Source organism: Hippichthys cyanospilos, chromosome 14 (genome assembly GCF_059441005.1).
Source record: "Hippichthys cyanospilos isolate Australia breed blue-spotted pipefish chromosome 14, RoL_Hcya_1.0, whole genome shotgun sequence".
In the NCBI taxonomy this organism is placed as follows: Eukaryota; Metazoa; Chordata; class Actinopteri; order Syngnathiformes; family Syngnathidae; genus Hippichthys; species Hippichthys cyanospilos.
In genome coordinates, this window is record NC_142382.1 from 12525351 (window position 1) to 12547948 (window position 22598).

Consider the following 22598-nt stretch of genomic DNA (forward strand, 5'->3'; position numbering starts at 1 on the left):
CCAAATGTTTGAAAGCTATTCAACTCTGATTTGGCCCATTTCTGACAGCTCTAAACTTGGCTCCCAAGCTCCCATTCTCCGTTGGCTGACTGAGATGAATAACAGCAGACAGGACAATATTGTGGTCGAGCTGAGCATGGCTGACTCTTCTGCTTCTGTGATCCCTCTATCAATAAGGAACACAGGCCTGTCAGAAGGCCTGCCAAGCGTCTGGCTGTGTTCTACACAACATCTGGAAACAGATGGTGCGCACTGATCACAGACACATGCACACACACGCACACACACAATACTTACATTTGACTGATGCGGGGCCACATTTTTAAGGCATGTTATAACCTTATCCTGATTGGGTGACTGGTGTAAGTGCTCCTAGGTAACTTCACATCCCGCTCAACATATTTGTAGCTCTCTATTGCCAATGGCATCTCTTGAGTCGAACAGCTCTTGAAATTCAATCCATGTTTTCAGGAAAAATAATAGCTTTGAAGTAGAATAAAACTTTAGTTTTTGAGCAGCCATCTTGCATCAAATAAACCTCTTTCATTTTTTTCTGTGATTAAAAATGAGATGTACGAGTCTAATTTGGAATGTACCGCCCTGTCTTCATTCAATTTAAGAGAGAAGATCTCAACTTTTGATCACTTGGGTATGGGATTTTTCGTTCTACTGAAAAATGCTTTAGTGGAACCACATTGTGCAGTAGGGCTGAGCGTAATCATTTGATGAAGGAAAGGAACGATCTTGTTCGTAACTTCACATATTTATGAAGTCTGTCGGCTAAATATCAGCCATCAAAATGTGGAACATGGCAACTGCACCGAACATGTCAGCTAGTACGAAGAAGAGGTGAAATGATTAGCTGGCAATCAAATGAACAATTGTTGTTTTTGGTTGATTGATTTATCAATACCTAAAATTGTCCAAATGCACCAAATTTCAGTCTCATGACTTGTTTAACTATTTGTAAACATTTCCTTTTCTTTGGAAAACAATCAACATTTTCTGCCGCTCTCTAACATGTTACAGTCTAAACCAGCAACCACGTTATATTTGAAAGAAATGTTTTTGTATTGACAGTTAAAAAAAATTCCTAATGATTTTAATGGGTGGGATTTAATACATTTTAGGTATCAGTCAGTTATTAAAATAATTATTAGTTGCTGCCCTGGTAGGATGTTAGACATGATCTTTTCAGATTTCCACAATGGAAAATCAATAGGTGGCGCTTTTATGCTCAGTTAAATTCTTAAGCAATAAATTGATCAATAATTTTCTTAAGTTTACTGTTCCAAACTATGCTGATGTCAGCTGCACAGCCAAAAAGCGTATCACTTTATTGGATTTTGACTAGATTGCCCCGCCTCCTTTTTCTCTCCACCACAGATTAGAAGGGATTTGCAAATCATTGTTTTAATTTACATTATACACAACATCATAGCAATTGAAATTGGAGTTTGTAATTCTTTATAGATGCATATAGTACATATTACATGCAGCTGAGGTCTTTCTCATTAGGGTGGCAGGGGAGTTCTAGTCTATCTCAGCTGACTTTGGTCGAGAGACTGGGCACTCCCTGGGCAGGTTAATAAAAAAAATAAATAAATAAATAACATTAAAAGCCTGAACTAGGGCTGCTCAATTAATCGAATTTGAATCGTGATATTGATATTGGCTGCCACGATTAATTAAGATGATCTGCAATATTAACATTTAAAAAGCAGGCTACGTACGTCAAATCAAGCACTTTCAGTCATCCTACCACAAGGGGGCAAACACAAGGTTAATTCTGCACTAAGATTAAGAAATAGCAAATAAGCAAGAAGGGCGGCAGCATGCTTGGTTTATGCTTGATGCGAACTCAGCTCGGCTCCACGTGTCATGACGCAATTTCGGCAACCACGCCCATCCGTACGAGATTTTCCTCACCGTGTACTTTCCTGGGTTTCAACATGGCGAACGTACTATTGCTTATGGAAATTCACCTGTACAAACACTGTTATGATTCCACTGAAAAGGACTACAGTGACCTAAACACTGTAAACAATTGATCATCATTTAATTTATTCATAATTATTGAAAAAAACGGTCTAAATCTTACACATTGTCACTTTAAGTAGGCTTCCTTTTTTTCATTGGTTTGCACTCAGCAAGTAATTTAGCTGCCTTGCCCTGTGTACCATGTTTTTGCCATGCCTTGGGTGAATTTGTTTTATTTGTTATTCAGTTATTTTAGTGTATTATTTTTTTTAATTATCTAGCCTTGAAGCCTTCTTTATGTATTGCCTCTTTACATGAAGGGCAATAAATAGACCTTTTTGACCAAACATGATGAATAATCGTGATCTCAATATTGACCAAAATGACGAAATGATTACCAAAGTGATTACTATTTTGGACATAATTATGCAGCCCTAACCTGAACATGAAAGGCTGACTGAAGGTTTATATCCACTTATTGCTACCACACACATTCAGGACTATTTTTAGAGTAGTTGTGTGGTTAAACCGTTGTTGAATCATTCCGTAACAGTATGCCGCATCAATTCTTAAATATAATAATATCCACTGGTGACAGTAGAAACACAGGCATGTATAATAAACATTAATTTATGAGAATAAACCAATCCATCTTAGATTTGATGTACTGTAATTCGCTTATAAATATTCTTTTCATATGGACTAACGTGCTATAAATAAAGCTTCCCTGCTGAGTTCTGACAAAAGCGTTGAATGGCCGTGTTGCATCAGAGCTCCCACAGGCCTGGAGCCACCCTTACCGATCGACCCTGCTCCCCCACCTCACGTTCCTCGAGCCTCCCAGTGATTGATTCCCAGTCAGGGTCGCGGAGATGGAAGGCCTGGCTCAGGCTCACAGGGCCTGGGGCCTCTCACTGGGTGACCTAAAGGGGCTGAAGTGGGGAGGGAATTTTCCTGGGTCCCTGCATCCAGGCCAAGGATCTTTTTCAGTTGGGTGATAGTCAATGGGTGGGAGTGTGGAAGCTCACATTCATTACAGGAGAAAATGAAGGCTCATGTCTGCCGCAGCTGCTCCAGTGACCTCTAAGCGGAGGTGTGCAGGGGTAGCAAGGTTGGGTATTGCCGGAGCGTGTTTATTGGGCAAGTGATAGTTCTCTGTCAACCATGAACAAATTTCAGTTCGTCAAACTCTGCACCCTTTAGGTATTGTATTCTTTGTCAGAACAAAAAGTCTTTGCTTTCCTTTTTGACAACGGAAAAACAAAAAGAACTGAACATTACTTCTGGTTGAAATGTAACTGTATAAATCACAAACAAAATCCATGTTAAAAAAAAATATAAGAAAGATATATATTTTTTCCCCATTCATTGTTAAGGGAAATTCCTAGATGGCTTGAGTTGGGGCTCACTTGTGTCCTGCCGGGCCTGATAATGAAATCAATTTGGTTTAGATTGATTCAGGTGACTTTTAATGAGTATCTAATATCCGCCCCAGGTAAGGTCAGGATATCTGTTTATTTGTGTGCCTGCGTGTGCGCGTGTGTGTTTTTTTTCCCTGAAGTGATGGATCACCCACCGGAGAAATATGGATAGTTCCACCCTGGAGGACTGGGCAGTGCTCCAAAACAAACTGCCTGAATGTAAATCCTTGTTTTTAGTGGGGAGCCTCTTTAACTACACCATCCGTGTGACCTAGTTTGACAAATCTGTTGTTTATAGGCGCAATGCATTTGGTATTTATTGATTATTTGATGAAAGACGTTTTCATTGAAATCCTTTACCTGCTTTTTAGGGGTGCTAAAGAAAATCAAAGGCTGAATAACAAAGATGGAGGAGCGCTATTGTGTTGTGGGCCTAGATAACACATTCATAATTCACAGTGCTCCCACTCCCCCAATGGCCAGCCTCAGGAGCTCGTTAAGCTTTGCCTTACAGGGTTGACTAATGGATGGCATAGAAAGCCCCCTCAGGACCCTTTAGCATCATTTGTGTTGGTCTGCTCACTTAGTATTCACTTATGTATTTTCACCCTACTCTGAGCACAATATCATGAATAACCATGGCTAATTCATAAACACACTTGGCAATACTGGACTTGGCTCATAATTATTCAACCTGTAGAAGCACACTTCCCCTCTAATACCGTTCCATTAGCAAAGATGGTGATTCCCTGGAATAGGAAGGGAAGCGAGGGTGCATGTTTAGTAGCAGTAATTCAGCTTTGACTGCTGGAGACTTGGGGAAGCCAAAGGGCAGCACTTAACAAACATGCTTACTATCTTTGGGGCTGATGGTGTTACAGCTCTTATTTGCCATCAGGTCTAAACAAACACACTTGTTCTTATTCTGTATTTCTTATGGGTATTTTACAGGATAATTAAACCCCTTGTTTTGTTTAAATTACCCTAATTAATGCTATTATATAGGCGAAGAAAGCAAGAATTTTGGTACAATGTTCCTGGTTCTTGTCTGCTGGGATTGGGGCCAAGTTAGGCGATGACTCAACAAACATCAATATAGGGCCTGCGGTCGACAAGTAGCTCCTGAAGGACTGCATGAATAGCCTGCTAGCCTGTCAAAAAAGGCAGCTCTCCATTTACTGGACATTTGTAGAAATTGATAATGATAATGCAAAGATTTGCAGAGAATTGTACCTGGTGGTTGTACAGGAAAGCGGGGAAAAGTGTGTGCGTGTGTGAGAAAAATTTGACCTGAAGTTCTTTTCTAAAACATTCTAAAGTTAGTGTGCCAACTAGATATGGTGGCTTTTTTTTTTTTAGGGGGGGATTTTATTGTTTTTCCCTAATGCATTTCTTTGTGCCCGAGTTATAGACTGCTATAGACTTGCTAAATCATTCTGATTATTATTTTGAGACACGATTTACGATCTTCAAATAGATTCAGACTAATTATTAATCACATATGATCCGGGGTCATTTGAGCAAATTTATTTAAACGGCTTGCCCTTCACTTTGATCTTTAAAACCCCAAAATACATCATTGTTTTTTTTTAACTCTATAGTGAAAAATAAGGTCACAGTCAAATGTACGGACAGTTGTGATATATGTAGCTATGATTATGTATTTGAATTTGAACTGGAGGCTTAGCTATAGGAAGGTTTTATTACAGTAAATACCACTGCATTTGAGCCCCGTTGTTTTCTTCCTCTTTCTTCCCTCTCTGTTGCATTCGGTTTCGTAAGAGCCTCCCTCCACGGGGTTCTGGGGGCCGAAGGAGCACATTCCTCTCGTTCCTCCATGGCCACTAAATGGAAATGGGTCCCAGCGTTGGAGCTGGCGGAATGCATCAGGCCCAGTGCATGCCGGTAATAGGCGCCATGAAAACAAGCAGCAAGGCTCCAAATTGGTGAAGGAAACCTACTTTTTGAAAAGTGAAAATGTATTCTCTGTAAAACTGAACACTATTATTTTTTTATGTGACAAATTCAACCTGAATGCACAAAGCCTCATAGAACAGTACCTTTGAAGGAGATTTGACTGGCAAATTTGAGGTCTCCGCTTTCTGTCTGTTTCCTCCACATGGTTTGGTTTTATTTGTTTTCATTTTCTAATGGGGTGTCACAGGCATGTCAGATGGATCTCGTTTTGTCATTGAGTTTTTTTTCTTCTCCCTCTTCCTCCTATTTTTGTCTCCTGCTCTCATTCAGCAAAGGAAAAGGGCTCTGGTGACCCTTCGACCCCAATCTCACTTGAGACAGATGAAGCAGCCGCTCTCCTCCCTCCCCGTCTCTCCTCCACTCTCCTCCTCCTCCTCCTCTTCCCTTCTCTTAATGACGTCTTTGTGAAGGCCGTGACGAACCGCGCGCGATCTGCAACTTTCCCTCGTGCTTGCGGGAGGGGGCAGGGAAGGCTGTATTGTGAGCATGCGTGTGTGTGGTGTAAATATTGGTGTCAAACGCAGAGGGCACACCTCTCGCCAACACTGAGCGACACAGCAGAGATAGCAATTATGTGCATTGCGCCAAACACAAAAGCATGCCGGTTGTCTGCATTATGGCAGCCTCTTATCTGACTATTCTCTGGCGCTTGTCTGCCTCTCATTCTAACCTCCTCAGAGCCAAACATGCGCTGTTTATCTGTCGGCCTCCACCCACCCCTTCTATGGCGTCTGCGACTCTCCTTGGATTTCATCCTCATATGCCATGCAGGCATATAGCGCTAAAAAAGGGCTCGCGTTAGCTCCCCGTGGAATGGAGCTACTCTCCTCGCTGTCATTTGTTACGGGACATTTTCCTAGCATGCGTGCTGAGATGCGGAATGAGATTATGATGCAAAGCGTAATTCATTGAATTATGGAACGCGGACGTGCATACAGCCTGGGTATTTGACCGTAAGATCGAAACTAGCTCACGCCATGCATTTAGTTTTTGAGGGAAGGTCATCCCACAAATTTTCTTTACTCTATGTTCTATACACCATCCATCCATTCCTAGAGCCGTTTATCCTTACATAGGTCGCAGTCTTGCTGGTGCCTATCCCAGCTGACTTTGGGCAGTATGCGCCGGACGCCCTGAACTGGTTTCCAGCCAAATGCAAGGCACACCTAAGGTCAGTTTAGTATGTCTAATACACCGGCCATGCATGTTTTTGTGGGAGGAAGCCGGAGAGAACCCACACGGGCTCTGGGAGAACATGCAAACTCCACACAGGAAGGCCAGAGCGAGGTAGTTTGGAACTCAGGTCACTGAACTGTGAGGCGGATGTGCTAACTGCTGTGCCAACAAGCCACCCGTTCTATACATCTTTACTAGTTTAAACATTCCATTCTTGCTTTACATTGTTTTGTGGAACATGATATGTATAGAAAAATACTCCGATATTAATACATTTCAGGGTCACAGCGACCTGTTTTCTGGGTTTGGTCATTCGATATTCACAAGCTGAATTGTGATTGGTTGTTACTTGAGCTCTGAGTACGCGTGATGTAATTTCAGTTGTCAGCAAGTGGGAAATTGCATTTTTGAAGGTATCAATTGTGCATGAAAATTTCTTTTTAATTAAATTAATAGGCTTTTTACAATGGGGATTTTTGGGCCCGGTCACGATTGATGACCTGTGACTTAGAAAAAACAAAAAAACATAACCGTTTCGCTTACAGGTCGGGGCAGTACAGTATGTGTATTTAGACAGAAATAATAAACCTACTAACGACCAACTTTAATTAAATGACTACATTTTGCTCCTATCGCAGATGAGACTTTTTTTAACCAGAAAACGAACAGTCACATGAGTGCAAATGAAAGGCATACTGTTGCCCTTCAAAAGATTTGCGCAACATTAAATTTGTGGAAACAATCAATTTAGCCATTGATTGCTCAGGGAAATTATTGCTGATCGCGGGATTTTCATAAATACCAAATATCATCCAATCATGATTACACTGATCAGATATGTGTAAAGTCTATTGATGATAGAGAAGATATGATCTTTTTACTGCTAAAAATAGTTTAAAAAGTTTAATATCCCTTTAATATGAAAAAACGTGATTTAGACCTAAGTCCATCCTTTTTTAATCCATCTGAGTGGGCAGCTAGTTTGGAACACACAGTTGTTCTGGGCTCACGTAACAACCATTCACGGCTTATCTTCAATCGACACACTATTGTAAAGAAAATTTCAGACTTTGACATCGTCTGTAAAAAGAGGCTTTTCCCTAATAGAGGCCAGACAGTAAAGAGTTAACACACACCGCTCTTCTGCTCTCCGCTTGATGACATCAGTATTGTCTCTGCATCCATGAAATTAATTTTTCTAATCTTAGTCAGCAGGAGCGGGGGAATTTGCACACATTAATATGGAGCTCGATCTATTCGCCCACTGCTCCTGTCTCCCTCTCTTTCTCCTTCCGTCCCCCATCTTTTCCCTTTTTATTCTGTTTTCTAAAACAGTCGGCCCAAACGTTAAAGTGTTTTCAAGCCTCAAATGCGTAGCTTTGTTCTGCAGGCGGAGGCATCGCAAGGCCCACTGTGTAATAGGAATTGGAGAGTGCTTTGCTGCATGGTATAAATAAAAAGTTACTGTAACGATTGTAACACTCAACCTGAAATGGTTTTATGGAGCTGTCCAAGAGGAAAAGCATACTTGTTCCACACAGTGTTAAACTGCCAGCTACTATAAGGAAACATAATAGCCCAATGAATTGCCCTTTGGAGGATTAAACCATTTCTGAAGTAGCTGTTGCTCAATAAAGCAGCTTGTAGCCCATAAAGAACATCATGAAGGTTACAAGAAGACCACCGTACCGATACAAACATATGAAACCACAAATGGAAACACTCAACTTTTGTCACTGGAAATGAGCTTGGTAGCTCAGCTTTTCTATGAAGGGCGGCCATCCATGTGTCCATGGAATTCAATATTCTCATTAACCCAATGAGAGCAGGCCTTTGAATTCCTTATTGAAGTGGTTTCTCTGTTATTATTTTTCAAGTTAAGAGGTGCCATATATTTGATTATAGACATGTCAACACTCATTATTACAGGATTGCGTCATTTTTTTCATTACACGATATACTATACTGTTGGCAAGCACATGCCTTGTTGAATGCACCTTGAATGCACCGTGCTGGAAGCAACTGTACAGTCCGCCATGTTTATTCGCTGAGTCCGCTTTAGGTTGTTTAATGGCACACCAGTTCAAGTTGTCAAATGACTCAAGACAAAACAACGACATTTTTGGTGTATTTGAATAAAATACATGTTTTGTTTTCATTGCCAATAATAATGTTAGCTGTCAATGGGAAATCCTATTGAGGAAAAAATTAGCATTGAGTAGCATTGATTGGTTGATAGTCTATCTTAGGGATGGGCAATAATTCAATATGAGCATCTATCGTGATAAACAGCTGATCGATGCCTATATAAATCACACTCAATATAATATTGATTAGAAAAAATAGAAGCAAACCCAGACATGTGCACTGGCAATCAACTCTACCATTTTTTTCCATATTTGCCTAACACTGTAAGAATGTGCTGGAAGGATGCAAGATGCATGTGACTGAATGCATATTCAAAAAGAAATAGCCGTGGTCTCTTCATAAAGCACCATAATCAAAGTTTTGTCATTTATAATTTAAGGTCAATAGTTGGGCCCGTTGCTCTAGATGTAACACATGTTTGTGTACACAACAGCAATGGGGTGAGAAGAGAAGATATTTTGGACATATAGCATGAAGGGCAGACATAGCAAACTATTTGTGAGTGCCTTTGTCTTTTTTTTTCTGTCTTGCCTAATAACAATAATACAGTGATTCAAAACAATATGAATCAGAAGCGTTGCCCGATATTGTTTTTCATGTCTCGTTTCATCCCAGCGTGTCTCCTAACCCACAAATCCCAGCCTTTTGTGTCTTTCTGCATAACAACCGGCTACATTAAAGTGTGAAGACGTGAAATCTGTTTTTCTAAAATAAAACTATTGTCAAATGAACTCCAAAAGCAATTTAGCAGGTTTCACCCCGTAGTAATTTCACCATGTTGTGCGTAATGGCTTTGTTTTGCAAAGAAAAGAAAAAAGCTCCTGAGAGTGAGCAAGCCAGGGAGAGAGAAAGAGAGAGAGAGAACTTCATAAATTGAATTTTAAATTTAGCATGTGAAATTCTATTGCCCCCACCTCGCCCCTTCCATTGATAGCAGGCCCAGAAGAACCAAACAGAAAAACACAATTGTTTTTTTTTGTTTTGCTTTTTTATCTACTGTCCCCCCAGGCGCAAACATGATTTTGTTCATGTCATATTCATATTTTTCCCCTAAGTACACTCATTTCTCTTAGGGGAGGAAAAAGGAACATTTCAATTTGTCAAGAAATGTTTCTTGTGCTTTGAGGGAATCGGTGGGCATATCTCAAGGAAGCCTTCAGTGGACTGAAATCTCATTTAGTGGAACTTGTCATGAGGGCAGATTCGAGGCTGTGTTTGGGGAGGAGGAGAGTTAACTGGCTGTGTTGATAATGTCACATGTGGAAGATGGACTGATGTGTCTGCTTGCACTATGTTATTTCACTGCAGCTGCTTTATTTGACAAATCCTCACTTGTATGTGTGCGTGTGTGTCGGCATATTTGCTTTTAATCGAACATCCACTCCGTTCCCAAAACCCAGAAGTTATTTTCTGACTCCGGTACATTTTTAAGTGTTGCAGTTTTTTGCAAGGCAGTGCTGGTGTGTGTACACACTTGGCAGCTGTGTGAGGGGATTTACATGAGTTGGCTCAGTAGCTGTTACAAGTGGTAGAGCTCTTGTGATGTAGCTGGTGAACTGAGTGGTGTTTGGGGGTTGCTGAGTGCCACTATAGCTTAGTGGGCTCAAGTAGTTTGGGTGCGCAAAGTTTTAGGGGAGAAAATTGTGGTTTATTGTTTAGTTCATGACAATAATGATGAAGGCATTCTGTTCGTTAAACCATTTTTGAATGTGTTATAGTTAAAAAAAAACATCCTTGACACATATAGCACAGTAATTAATTCGCCTATACATACTGTATGAGAGATTCTTTATTCAGGAACTCGCAATTAGTTCGGATTCATATTCGATTTCAATTTTTTTTCACTCGTTTTTTCCCTTTAGAATGGTTCATACTTTTCTCATTACTTTTTTATGTGCAATTTTGCCAAATGCTTTCGGATATTAGATATAAGCCTTTTTCTTCTGCTAATTTCACCAATCAACCATAGCATTATGGCTTGCAGAATATAATGGAATGATGAGATAAAAATTGTATTTCTGAAGGTAATGGTAACATTAAAGGGGAACTCGTCAACACTTTTCTACTCAATAATGTCTTCGATGCATACCCACTGCTTTTGTGGAATATGAATCTAGCAGAAATTTCTATTTCTTTCTAACCATTTTTCCTGCTTGCTGTTAATGAAACTTGTACTCCAGTTGCTCTGTGCTCAGCTTGTGGACTTCACGTGAAAAAACCAAGATGACAAGCGAGCCGGGATTGTTCACAAACTGTGATGTCATTTTCAATTGATATCACGTGACATAATGGCTGCTGGTCCCCTAAGAGAGATAAAAAATGGATGTATTCCGTTGTTTAATTCATACTCCAAAAACTGCGTATTAATCACAATGCTGGGTTACAATAGCAGTGCATACAACATACGGTAATATTGGAAAGAAAATCTTTGATTTGACTTGAATATATTTTAAAGGTTGAACACCATCTGTTCTAGGAGAGTTGAATAACGTTCTTATTGTGATAAATAGGGCCGAATCAATAGTTTATTCACATAATGTTTAATCTGTTGATATTTTTGTCCTTTATTCAGTCAGATTATTAAACATAGTTCTTATTTTTTTCTGTGTAAAAAGAGTTTTTTAAAAGTTGTTATTGCAGAAAATGTTCTAACCATTTTTTATATGATTAATTTACTTTTGGTCAATAACGTCACAATTTTTATTTTCAACACAATAGTCTGCTTTCAACAAAGACTAAAAAAAACAGAAGAGAATATTTGCTGTTGGAAATTCTGAGGAATTGTACGATTTAAGGGTTCTGAATGATTTTTAGATTCTACAAAAATTGTTATTTATTGATTAGGAATATTAGTACTAAACTCTTCTTCGCGTTTCTTTTACAATCAGTGGGACTACAAAATATTTTGTTTAGGTCTTTTGCAAAATGTGTTCTTGTCACAAACTTTCAAGGTGCACTTTCTCCAAACATTTTGGTTGAATTCCCAATTGTGTTTTGGCTACCTCAGACTTTTAGACAGACTACCTTGGTAGAACTAACCTAAAAATAATTTATCTGCCAGGTTAATGTAAGGAAAATTATGATAAATTGTGAAACCCTTGTGCTTATGATAAAAAAAGGGGAAAAAACAACATCTTGCCCAAAACAGCTCTCATTTTTCCTATTAGACTTCTGAAATTCTGGTGTTGACCTTTGCGAGATAAGCCTCTCTCGCATGAGGCCTCAGACACCTCCATGCTGCAAAACAACTTTCAGAATCCCTTGTGTTCTCCCCTCAAGCCCTTTCGGGCTGTCTTTCACCATCTCTCACAGTACCCAAAACACCCTTTTGCACACACTTTTCCTTCTCACACTGTGAAATAGCCCAAACTACTCCCAAACACATGCCTCAGTAGACAAACCCACTTTAAAAGGCAGACCGCCGAATGGTCCGCACGTAACCTGCTGAATAAAGTGCTTCCATCCCCTGACATGTCTTCTTGATATTAGCCTGGCAATATGAGGCAGTGGCAATTTCTTCTCCACACTCGACGAGGTGATATTGAGCTGGGGAGGAGGGACTTGGCAGCGGCGGGGTGTGTGCGCGCGCGTGTGTGTTAAGCTCAGCGGAGACGAGAGAAGGAGCGAAGTGAAAGTGTGTGTAAGGAACAATAGGAACAAAATGTCATAAATCACACACGATCCAACATAGTGAGACAAAAGGTTGAAAGCCTGCGAGAGAAAGGCAGCTCAGGGGAAGTCGAGACTATGTGCCCGGGCGACACACAAACACGTCGCTACAGGTGACGGATTAGCCCGTACTGATCCCGAATTTTCCAGTGTCTCACCAAGACCTCCTCGAATCCCCCCTTAAAAAGACATTGAAATACTCGCCGTGAAATGATTTGATGACACCTTCTCTCGCAAGTGCTCTTCGGATAGCCGCTACTTGACTGCCCTACGTTGCCTCCGGGGACTCGAACTTGAATTGCTTTGTCACTTGAAGCTGGCCCCTTATTTTATAATTCATAACAGTCGAATGACTATTTTGTACCGCTTTGCTGTAAGCAAAAACAAGTGAGGTGGCGGTCTTGTCAAGTGATTATTGGCCCTGTTGGTCTGCGGTTGTGGGGAAAAGGGCTATAAAGTTTTTTATTGCTATTGTTCCTTCTTGCTTCAAACTACTTTTATCGCCATTAAAACCTTTTCAGGCATTATAATAAAGATGTGTTATAATTAAATCATTTTATTTTGGCCCTCCTCCAGCGAAGTTACCTCCCTAAAGCTGTACAATAAACATCTCTTGCTAAGTAAGTAATTCCATTTCAGTTCATTCATGACCTGCAGACATCAATTTAAGGCCTCCAATCAGCATGTAATTATAACGTAAATCAATTGTTGATGCGGTTTAGAGGGTGTGAACTTAATAGGCTTATGTGAAAGGATGAATTCATTTCACAACATACACGAACAATTGCAAATTTTTACTCTTTTATATTCTGGTTGTTTAAATGTATCGTTTCGCCTCCACAGGTGTCCTCCATGGAGTTTATGGCGATGAAGCGCTCGCAGCTTTATGGCATGGCCAATAATCCGTACTCGGGTCCGCAGCAGCCAGGAGGCGGGGCTTACCCGCCTAGCCAGCCGTACACGCCACCTCCCTCGCATCGTTATCCAATGAGCATGCAAGGAAGAGGACAAATGGGCATGGGCAGCATCCAGTATCCTCAGCAGCAGGTACGTTTGCAAAACAAATGGTGTTGTTGTGTAAGGCAATCACAACGCGTATAATAAGAGATTCTGCAAATGTTCCCGACTGGACTGGAAAGAAAGAACTGTTAGGAATTTGTTAAATTTCTTCATCAATTGGTCAAAATGTGACCTGAACTGCATCCAAATCACAGTGTTTGCTCAAAGTAATAGCAGATAAACAATTGTTTTCATATTGATCGATGATCAAAGAAATTAGTATAAACTAAAAAAATATATATATATATATATATATATATATATATATATATATATATATATATATATATATATATATATATATATATATATATGTGCAGTGGTATTGTCTAGCTTCAAATAGAAAAACTCAGGTACTCAATTTCTGGGTCAAAATCCCCAAGTGGGTTGCTAATCCATTATTAGAGGGCTGGAGACAGGTAAACTTAAAAGCGGGTCAACATATGAAATTTCTTCGCTTATTTTTTTATATTCATGATTTAGTATTGTACTGTGGGTTTTCTCCGGGTACTGCGGTTTTGTCTGACAATCTCAAAAACATGCACGGTAGGTATATTGGACACTCCATAGTGCCTGCTCTAGTTATTCTGAAGTAGTAACCTTTTCAACTATACTGTACCTAATGCTATATGACTGAAAATAGCAATCGACAATGTAAGTTGTTGTTGGATGATGTTGTTACAAGCTGAGACAAACTCAAATTTATGGTTCCTACATAAATGTATGCCACTGGAGGCCTGTATTTCCTTCATACATACAATATGTCCTCATTCAGACACGGAGGCCGCGTTAACATTTCACAACATTAAACATACAACATGTGATGTGGTGAGTGTGAAAAGATAAGATTTATGTTTCTGGTGCTAAAGCTGTCTAATAACGCTCGTTTGTGGTCATTGTGGTTTTATGAAATGCTTCACCGTCAAACAAGTTTTTCTTCCTTGCTTCTGGGAAAAACATAAATGTGACATCCATGCTTGTCATCAGGCAGTAACAATATATATTTTTTTTCCTCCCTTGAAGGCTTTATAGGTTCACTTTGAGACAAGGTCTACATTACCAAGCAGTGTGTATCAAAGCCTGTGCTGGTGTCACTGCTCATCACTCTTTTTTTTTTTTTTTTGACTCCTACTGGTGGGGGTGAGGAGATGCTAGGTGTAGAGGGGGCACATTTCACCTTTATCTTTTTTCAATTGTTTCTTTTTTTATTTCGAGGTGTTGCTCACTTTTTATCAAAAAGTGTTTATGTTACGATCCTAAAAAAAAAAAAAAAAAACTAAAAAAAAAATTAAAACAAACACCTACGTGAGCTTTGCTCACCAATTACCGTATACCTGAATTTATTCTGATTGAACACTGTCAAGGCAGGCGGCACAGGAGGGGGAAAAAAAACCAAAATAAGTTACGGGTTTTGACAGATTTGGAGAGTTTCAAATACCTGTGACTTTTAAAACCGTGATATATTGCCAATCCGGTTGTTGGACCATGTCTAGTAGGTTTGTAGAACATTTGCAGGGTCATGTCAAGTCAAGCTTCATATTGTGTTGGGTAAGTGCATTGGGTAAGTTGGGCAAGTGTGTATTTGCTAGAAAGACCGACTGAGAGGTATACTGTTTTTCTATGTTGGTGCTGCCTGTCATTTACTGTGACAGCTTGGTTGGTTCCATTGGACTAGGATGCTTTAGTGTGAGGCGAGTGAGCTTCTAAATATAGTGGAGGCAGGGGAGAAGAGAGAGGAGAGAAGAGAGAGTAGTAGTATTATTGCTTTGCATGTTATTGATTTGTTAATTGGTGTAAATACTACAGCTACTACAATTGTATAGCAAAAATGATCATCCATCAATGTTATCTATCAAATAGATCCCAGTAATTGTGTTAAAATCCAAATAGAAATACTAGTGATACCGGTTTTACGAGCATATGTTTTTTTTTTTTGTGTGTGTGTCTGATATTTATTTGTTTTTCTAGGGGCCAAAACTTGGAGCCAATATTGCAGTAATAGTGAACTAGTAAACTAGTTATGCCAATTTTGAATAATAAATTTCAACACTTTATTTATTAAACATCGTTTCAGATTTGCTTAGTTTTTTGGCTTTTTATTTTGTGACAGTAATCTACTTTGTATTAAAATACCAACCAAAAAATAACTATAAATTAAAAATAAAAAAACAATAAAAACATTGCTGACTACAGTTTCCTGCAGTGGATAGTTTACACGGAAAGGTCTCACTAAATTTATTTTAAGTTGAAACAAAAACCTAATACTCAGGCATTATTAAAAGCTAGATGCATCGGTTATATGTAAAATTAACTGAACATTGAAAGAAAGAAAGAATATTGTGAGGAACAACAATGCCAATACGCATCAAATTACAAAATATCTGTGCCAGTAATCAACCCAGGTGATTATCGGTCTATCCCTGAGAGGGCTCTCACTTTTTTAAATGTATTATTCTGTCAGTTATTTTATCAATTTCTTGAATAATCGGATTAAAATGTATTTTGCATTAACGTGTATTCCAAAACATGCTATTCTCATTCAGGATTTATTTACCATTTATTGTTTATTTTGGATTGTATGTGAGCATTGTAATTACATCTCAGCAATATTACACAAGGGGGATTGAGGTTGTACTCAACAAACTGATTCAGGCACTGGTTTGGTCATTGTTTTCCTGAAATAAACTCACTTATTATTGAATACAGAAAATAGAAAAAATACTGTTGAGAGGTAAATAAAGGCTCTAAATGATTTTAGAAATCACAGTCGATTCATTTGATAAAAGATTAGCTGTCAATTTTTTTGGAGCTCTGATTCCTAATATATACCTGTAGGTAAAAATATATAAGGATCTGGCTCAACTTAACAAATAACAAAAATAAAACTACTTTGACAATTACAAGTCATCCCAAAGGTTTATAATATAAACTTCAAGGCGTAAAACCAATGTAGCTTGTTATTACCCACCTCTAATTAGCAGCACTATGAACTCACAGATAGGCTGAAGTAATGTCATTACACTTCCAAACAAAACTTAATGTGAGGCTGTGGAGAACTTTTGTTGAATGAAAGCCATACTGTTGTAAGCCTGCAGGGTAGAAAATGCAGAGGCTGAAGCCATGCGCATTGAGACTTAATGCCATAACATACAGTCAAAACTACATCTGTTGTACTATTTATTGTTGAGCTCTTCCAGCGTATTACATAGGGGAAGCTGAACACCAGCATAGCAATCACAGCATAGCACTATGGAACGTAATTAGTTCAAATAGAATTAGTTGTTCACTATAGCCATGGGAACTGTGCTTCTAAAGTTTCTAATTATCTGCTACTGGCTTTAAACGCAGCAGCAGCACCAACGCCTTGACTGCATTACTGCAGCTGCTAGATTCTAGCTCACAGTAATGACTTCGGAGGAGCTTTAATTCTACACGCTCACATGAGAGTAATGAGCCTCACCTACAGAAACAAGGTCAGAGGTCGGGTGTGAAAAAAGCGGCAGGGAAAAAACAGACCTGTGCTTTGTATTGATCGCAAACATGACTTGTAATTACAACACGGTAAAATGCAGTAATCGTGTGTGTCATAGGACCTGCTAGAGGACATCCATACCTACGGTAACTTGTCGTCATGCCACAAAGACAGCTAAGCATGTCCTCCTTGCTATCTTGACCGCAGCTGTATTGGCAACACACTCCCCCATGATGCATTGCGCCTTCAGGGCTGAGACCCCAGCTTGTCACTGCCAAACATGCTGCGATGTTGCCAGGCAACCGGTCACAGATATGCGTCTACCTCTGTCAATTGCACGGTTTGCTTGTTGGGGTTTAGCGGATGGGCTAAAGGTTCTCTGCATTTCATTATGAATAAAGCCAGCTAAAATTAAGCCTTTCTTTTTATAAATAACTTCACATCAGGAGGAGGGAGAGGTAACGCTGTAAGTTGGTTATTCTTTCGTCTTTTTTGCATGAATAACCATGTACATACTCTATGGAATTTGGTCAAATATAATGGTTAATGTATTTTATTTTTGATTATGTACCTATTCATAATATTGTTTTGAATGTAATGAAACACACTGTGTGGCAAATTTAGCATTTGGCAGCGTCATTTATGTGAGATGTGTGTTACTACAAGTAGCTTTTCATGTAAATAAGCACACTACATTCATGTTGTTTGAACAAATTGTTTAGTTAAAACAATGCATAACTTAAAATGTTGTACAATTCCCTACTATACTTTACGTGTTACATAACACATTCATTCTTGTAATGCCAGCCATTTTTAAAAAATGAACCTTTCGACAAATTTCAATACTCTGTTTGACCTCGATCATAGTAACAAAAACAAAATGGCGTTACTTGGGAGGGTTCTCCTTGGCATCCTTTCATTTACTACCTGGGCCTTCGGTAAAGAGTTATACAACTCAACCCAATGCTTTAATGGTGCAAGGATTAAAACTATGAATGTTTGTTTAAAACCACCACAACAACAACACAAATATAATGGCACATAACTGTGCCATTTATGTCGTCTACTGTAGAACAGAAAATATAGGCCATACCCACTAGAGTTGCTGATTAAATGTGTAAATGAGTACTGATCACTACATGCATGTTTTGCTAGTTGAACTTGCTCTGACCAGTCAATCAGAGGACGAAAACTAAAGATGTTGTTGCAACATGAGAGATAATTTACTGGCCTTGAGTGGATTGATCTGAAATCTGATTGGTGAATGAAACAGTCACATTGTGAAAACATTTTTGTTACATTGGCGATTAATATTGATTCTGACGGATGTGGGGAGATTAGATCAGCATGGCACACACAGAGGCTAAAGTCTGGTTGAACAAAAAAAAAAGAACTTTGTTGGCCCTGACAGTTTGCCATTGAAGAAAAGATGTTAAGCTCTTACAGTGTAAAACTTTAAATGTTGTCTAAAAATCAGCTTCTTGAACAAAATGTTCCCACCCTAAAACCTTCATTAGCTCTATAGAAAAACTCTTAAGACAGTGGTCATCAACCTTTGTTGTGTCACGGACCCATTGAGACACATTCTTTCTTTTTGCAGACCGGCAGCCCTAAAGGGGATTAGAACACAACCGAATTTACATTATTGCTATAAAATTGAAACTTTTGGATCATTGTTACAAAAAAATAAATCCAACCACATTTACCATATCATTTTGATATTTAATTTAGCATTTTATTAACAGACATAAAAAAAAGTGTTTTTCATTTTAAACATTAGTCAACAACTACAAAAAATGTAGAACAATTAAGAGTAACACACACGATGACTTAATAAAAGTAAATATGCCTTAAAATTTACATATAAAAAAAAAATACCAAAACAACTGAAGTTGTGATCCTATTGCGTTAAAATCAGTACTACTTGTGAATGTCCACAATTTACGATAATATGATTGATTGCTTCTTTGGCCTAAATGGCAATTTACGTAGTAGCGGCTAAACTACAAGCTAATGTTTATGTAGGCAAGCTGCGAAAACTTCACTTGCATTTTCATGCTTTCCACCTCATCACTTAGGTGTGCATTTTCATGCTTTCCATTTCATCACTTAGGTGTTTCTTGTTCAATTAATTCAACAGGTTTTTAGTCTTGTCCGAAAGTTTAACAATGATACTTTAAAAAGGAAGTGTATGCTTGTGCACATAATCGTACATGCGTTCACACACATGTTCATACACATGCTTTTAACGCATTCCCTACGTTGCACCTGGGTAACATTTGGCTAAACCTCTCTTGGGTTGTTTGACTTAATCCTGTAATAAGAGGCAAGCGTAGACACAGATCTTAGTGATGATGGCTCAGGAAAAAAAAAAAAAAAAAACCTACCCGTTAGCTTTTTTGCTACTAAGCCGAGAGAGCTGATTCTCTGTATAATTATTCTGTTAATGCATTCAAAAGACCGTGTTGGTGATGTGTAGATCGATACCGAATTATCGGTACACATCAAACACTTGATCTTCATGTGGGGCTGACCGACTTTAGGGATTAAGGAACAAAATAATAACATGCTTCAGCAATAACTGCATGAGCTCAGCCTGTGTCTGACTGGTGTGCTATGTCACGCTGGAAAAGAAATTGGTGTCATCAAATCAGTATAGCATTGTTGTGTGAGAAATGCTTCATAAATAAAATGTACTTACTAAAGTGGAAAGAATGCAAGAACGAGAAAGATGGAAGCATCTTTGGGAGGAATGGCATGCCACATGAAAAAAAACGTCTGTGAAGGGGGATGAAGCAGAAATGCAAAAAAAAAGAGGACACATTTCAAGCATAATTTCCTGTGATGTCAAAGTAGGCAGACGAGGAAAAAAAGGACTTTGAAGGAAACATTAGTGTTTGAACTGAAATGAGGGGAAGGTGGATGGCATGGAAGAAAGATAAAATAAAAACAAATATCCTGGGCAATGAAGACAGACGAGTGTGTGAGTTCATGCGGGAATGAATAAAGGTAAAAAAGTCCCCTTCACATTCACCTTCACTAATTATTGTTTTCTTTGTCATGTGGAAGACAAATCGTTTTTTGGTTTGATAATTCAACTTTCGAGTGAATGAATTTCATTTAAAATCTATTTTCATGGCTAAAATTCCCACCTTTTGTTTCCCCTATATTAGCATGATATATACAATCAATAATATGACTGCCCGTTATCTGAGAAATACTGTGGCCATTCATGCATTGCAAAAGTAGCCACATATCTACGTAGGACACTGTTTACATATGTGCACGTAAGATACAAAAATTTAGCGAGGTCACCTGCTGTACAAATCTACATGATTAAAAAATTGTTTTGAGTATTGTGTCAGCCATATAGACCAGCGGAGCCATGAAATTCGGCGGCTCATATTACCGTACTCTTGCGTGTTAAATTGTTCAACATTGAAATTTTCTATTAATAATAATGTTTACATTTCATACAATTTCTTTTTTAATCATTTTAATGCTCTGAAGACAACAGTTTAAGGCACATTGATAAAAAGTAATTAAGCAAAACCCAGACAGAGGGTGAAAAATTTGTTTTGAATAATTTCATTGTCTTTTGTAGAACCAAAATTGTTTGAATTCACAAATTGTATTTGCACAATTTTCTTTGTTTCCACGGACCTAAAGACAATGGGAATGATTAAAGTTAGGACTGAGGGTGTCAGATAGAAAAAATTGAAGCGTAACCCTAATATTATTGTATTTATTATGCTGGCATGTCTGTAAAAACATCTCACAAATACAATATTCAGTATTAAGCAAAAAGGTGCGGGGAGAGTTAGTGGCTGCTCACCATGCTCTGTTGCTCTGTGTATTGTAAAAGAAAATAAAGTTTGTGCCCAAAAGAGAGGCATGCCTGTTCAAACTTCGTACTAAGCTTATGAGATAACTCAGCATGGGAAAGAGAGTTTGATAAGGTTTTATGAAACACATTTCATACACTTTTTAAAGTTAAGGTTAACTTACTGTGTGTTAAAACAAAAAGCTGTGTACTCGCCCATAACTGACATATACAGATGATATGCTATAATACAGAGGTAATGACTGTAATTTACTCACATTAAGCTCTATTTCCATTTCTAATGACTTAATCATACTATTTTCCATCAAAACTACAGGATTATGCTGTGGTGTTGCAAAAATAAACAACAAATAAAAGCAAACATTTGGAAGTCAATATTGTTATGACACATCAATGGAACAATGAACCGCCCTGTATAAAGATTGAGGTTGATTCCTACTTTTTCACTTTATATAGTTTGCGTCTTTTGATGGAACCGTCATCAAAACGTACAGCGGCCAGTCTCACGCATGCCGTTAAAAAAACATTTGCCAGTTGTGCTCAGTGCTTATGACAATAATGGTGCAGTTGAAGTCGTTCAAGTTTGCTTCATAGATGGCATTAAAACCCATCTTGTAAAGTCCTCTCCTGTCCAAACATCATCCTGCGGAATATCGACTGGAGAGAGAGAGATGGGTAATTTACAACATTGATTGCACCTAGGATAGAGGGGTTTCTCACCAGCGGGGGGGAAGCAAGGGCCACTTGGAAGCACTTAGGGGCCCACGGGTGCTGGGGTTGTCTCGGGGGTTAATGCAGCCATCGCTGCAACCTCTTACCAATGACTGGGAAGCCCCAATAAATCAGCCCCTTTGCCAGGAAAGCTGGAGGGCGTAGAAGGGGTGGAGATACAAAGGGGACCACTCCAGCCTCCCTATGCCCCTCCCTGTTTGAAAGGCTCTTGAAATATTGAAAGCTTGCCGTTCAAAGTAGCCATCTCATCCTCACCGTCACACACTTTTGTCTATACTATTTCCCCGGGAACTCAGACCTGCGCTTCTTGCCGACACGCAGGAGCCTGGGCTTTCTCCCCTCACAATTACACAACACATTAGGGGTGGTGGCGCGGGGTGTAACGGCGGGCTGAAAAAGGACAGAGGATAAGGCTTGAAAGAATAGAGGACAGCAATTTGAAAAGGCTTGAAAAAGGCTGATTAATTAAAGGTTCCTCTCTGGCTGTGGAATAGATGAAGTTTCAGAATCAATTAATTAGCAAGCTAGCCTACGCACATCAATGGCTCTAATAGCCTGCTCTCATTTGTAACTTTTATTACCCCTTGACTGTGGAGTGGCTCTCAGCCAATCACACGTAACGTTGAGCCCATGCTGCATGGCCATTAAGTGAAAAATGAGGGTGAAAATCCCTTCCATTTCACTCAGTTTAAGTGATGTTATTTATTTCAATAAAGCAGATAAGAGGGATTTTGTTTATGTCCTCCCAGGTCAGGTTGGACATTCACTTAATGGTCCATTTTTGTGATGTGTTTGTAGCAGTGATGTCAAACTATTAAAATGGGGAAAAAAAAAAAAAAAAAGTTTTCCGTAATTAATTGCCAATCCCATTGCTCAACAACTATTGTCGACAAAGTGTGTATTTTTTTTTACTTTAGCTTGTCTGAATGAACAGAAAATCATCAGATTTAAAAAAAAATGTTAAAATTTGTAAGATAATATGTTTATCCTTTAATAGGATTCTTGAGAGAGCTCTGAGATGGTATGCTAAAGATGTACTAATACTATGGTGTATCACTTTGCTTAGTGCACATTTTAGTTTTCCATTGAGTTGTGGAGATACCTTTTACGTATACTATGG

At 38.8% G+C, this 22598-nt stretch overlaps 1 protein-coding gene across 1 annotated transcript in view; it reads left to right on the forward strand.

Moving 5' to 3' along the window:
• arid1b (AT-rich interaction domain 1B) overlaps window positions 1-22598 on the forward strand; it is a 194959-nt gene that overhangs the window by 24159 nt on the left and 148202 nt on the right. Inside the window, exon 2 of the mRNA XM_088433133.1 lies at window positions 13215-13418. Coding sequence (XP_088289259.1) covers window positions 13215-13418 — 204 coding nt within the window. The remainder of the gene's footprint in view (window positions 1-13214; window positions 13419-22598) is intronic.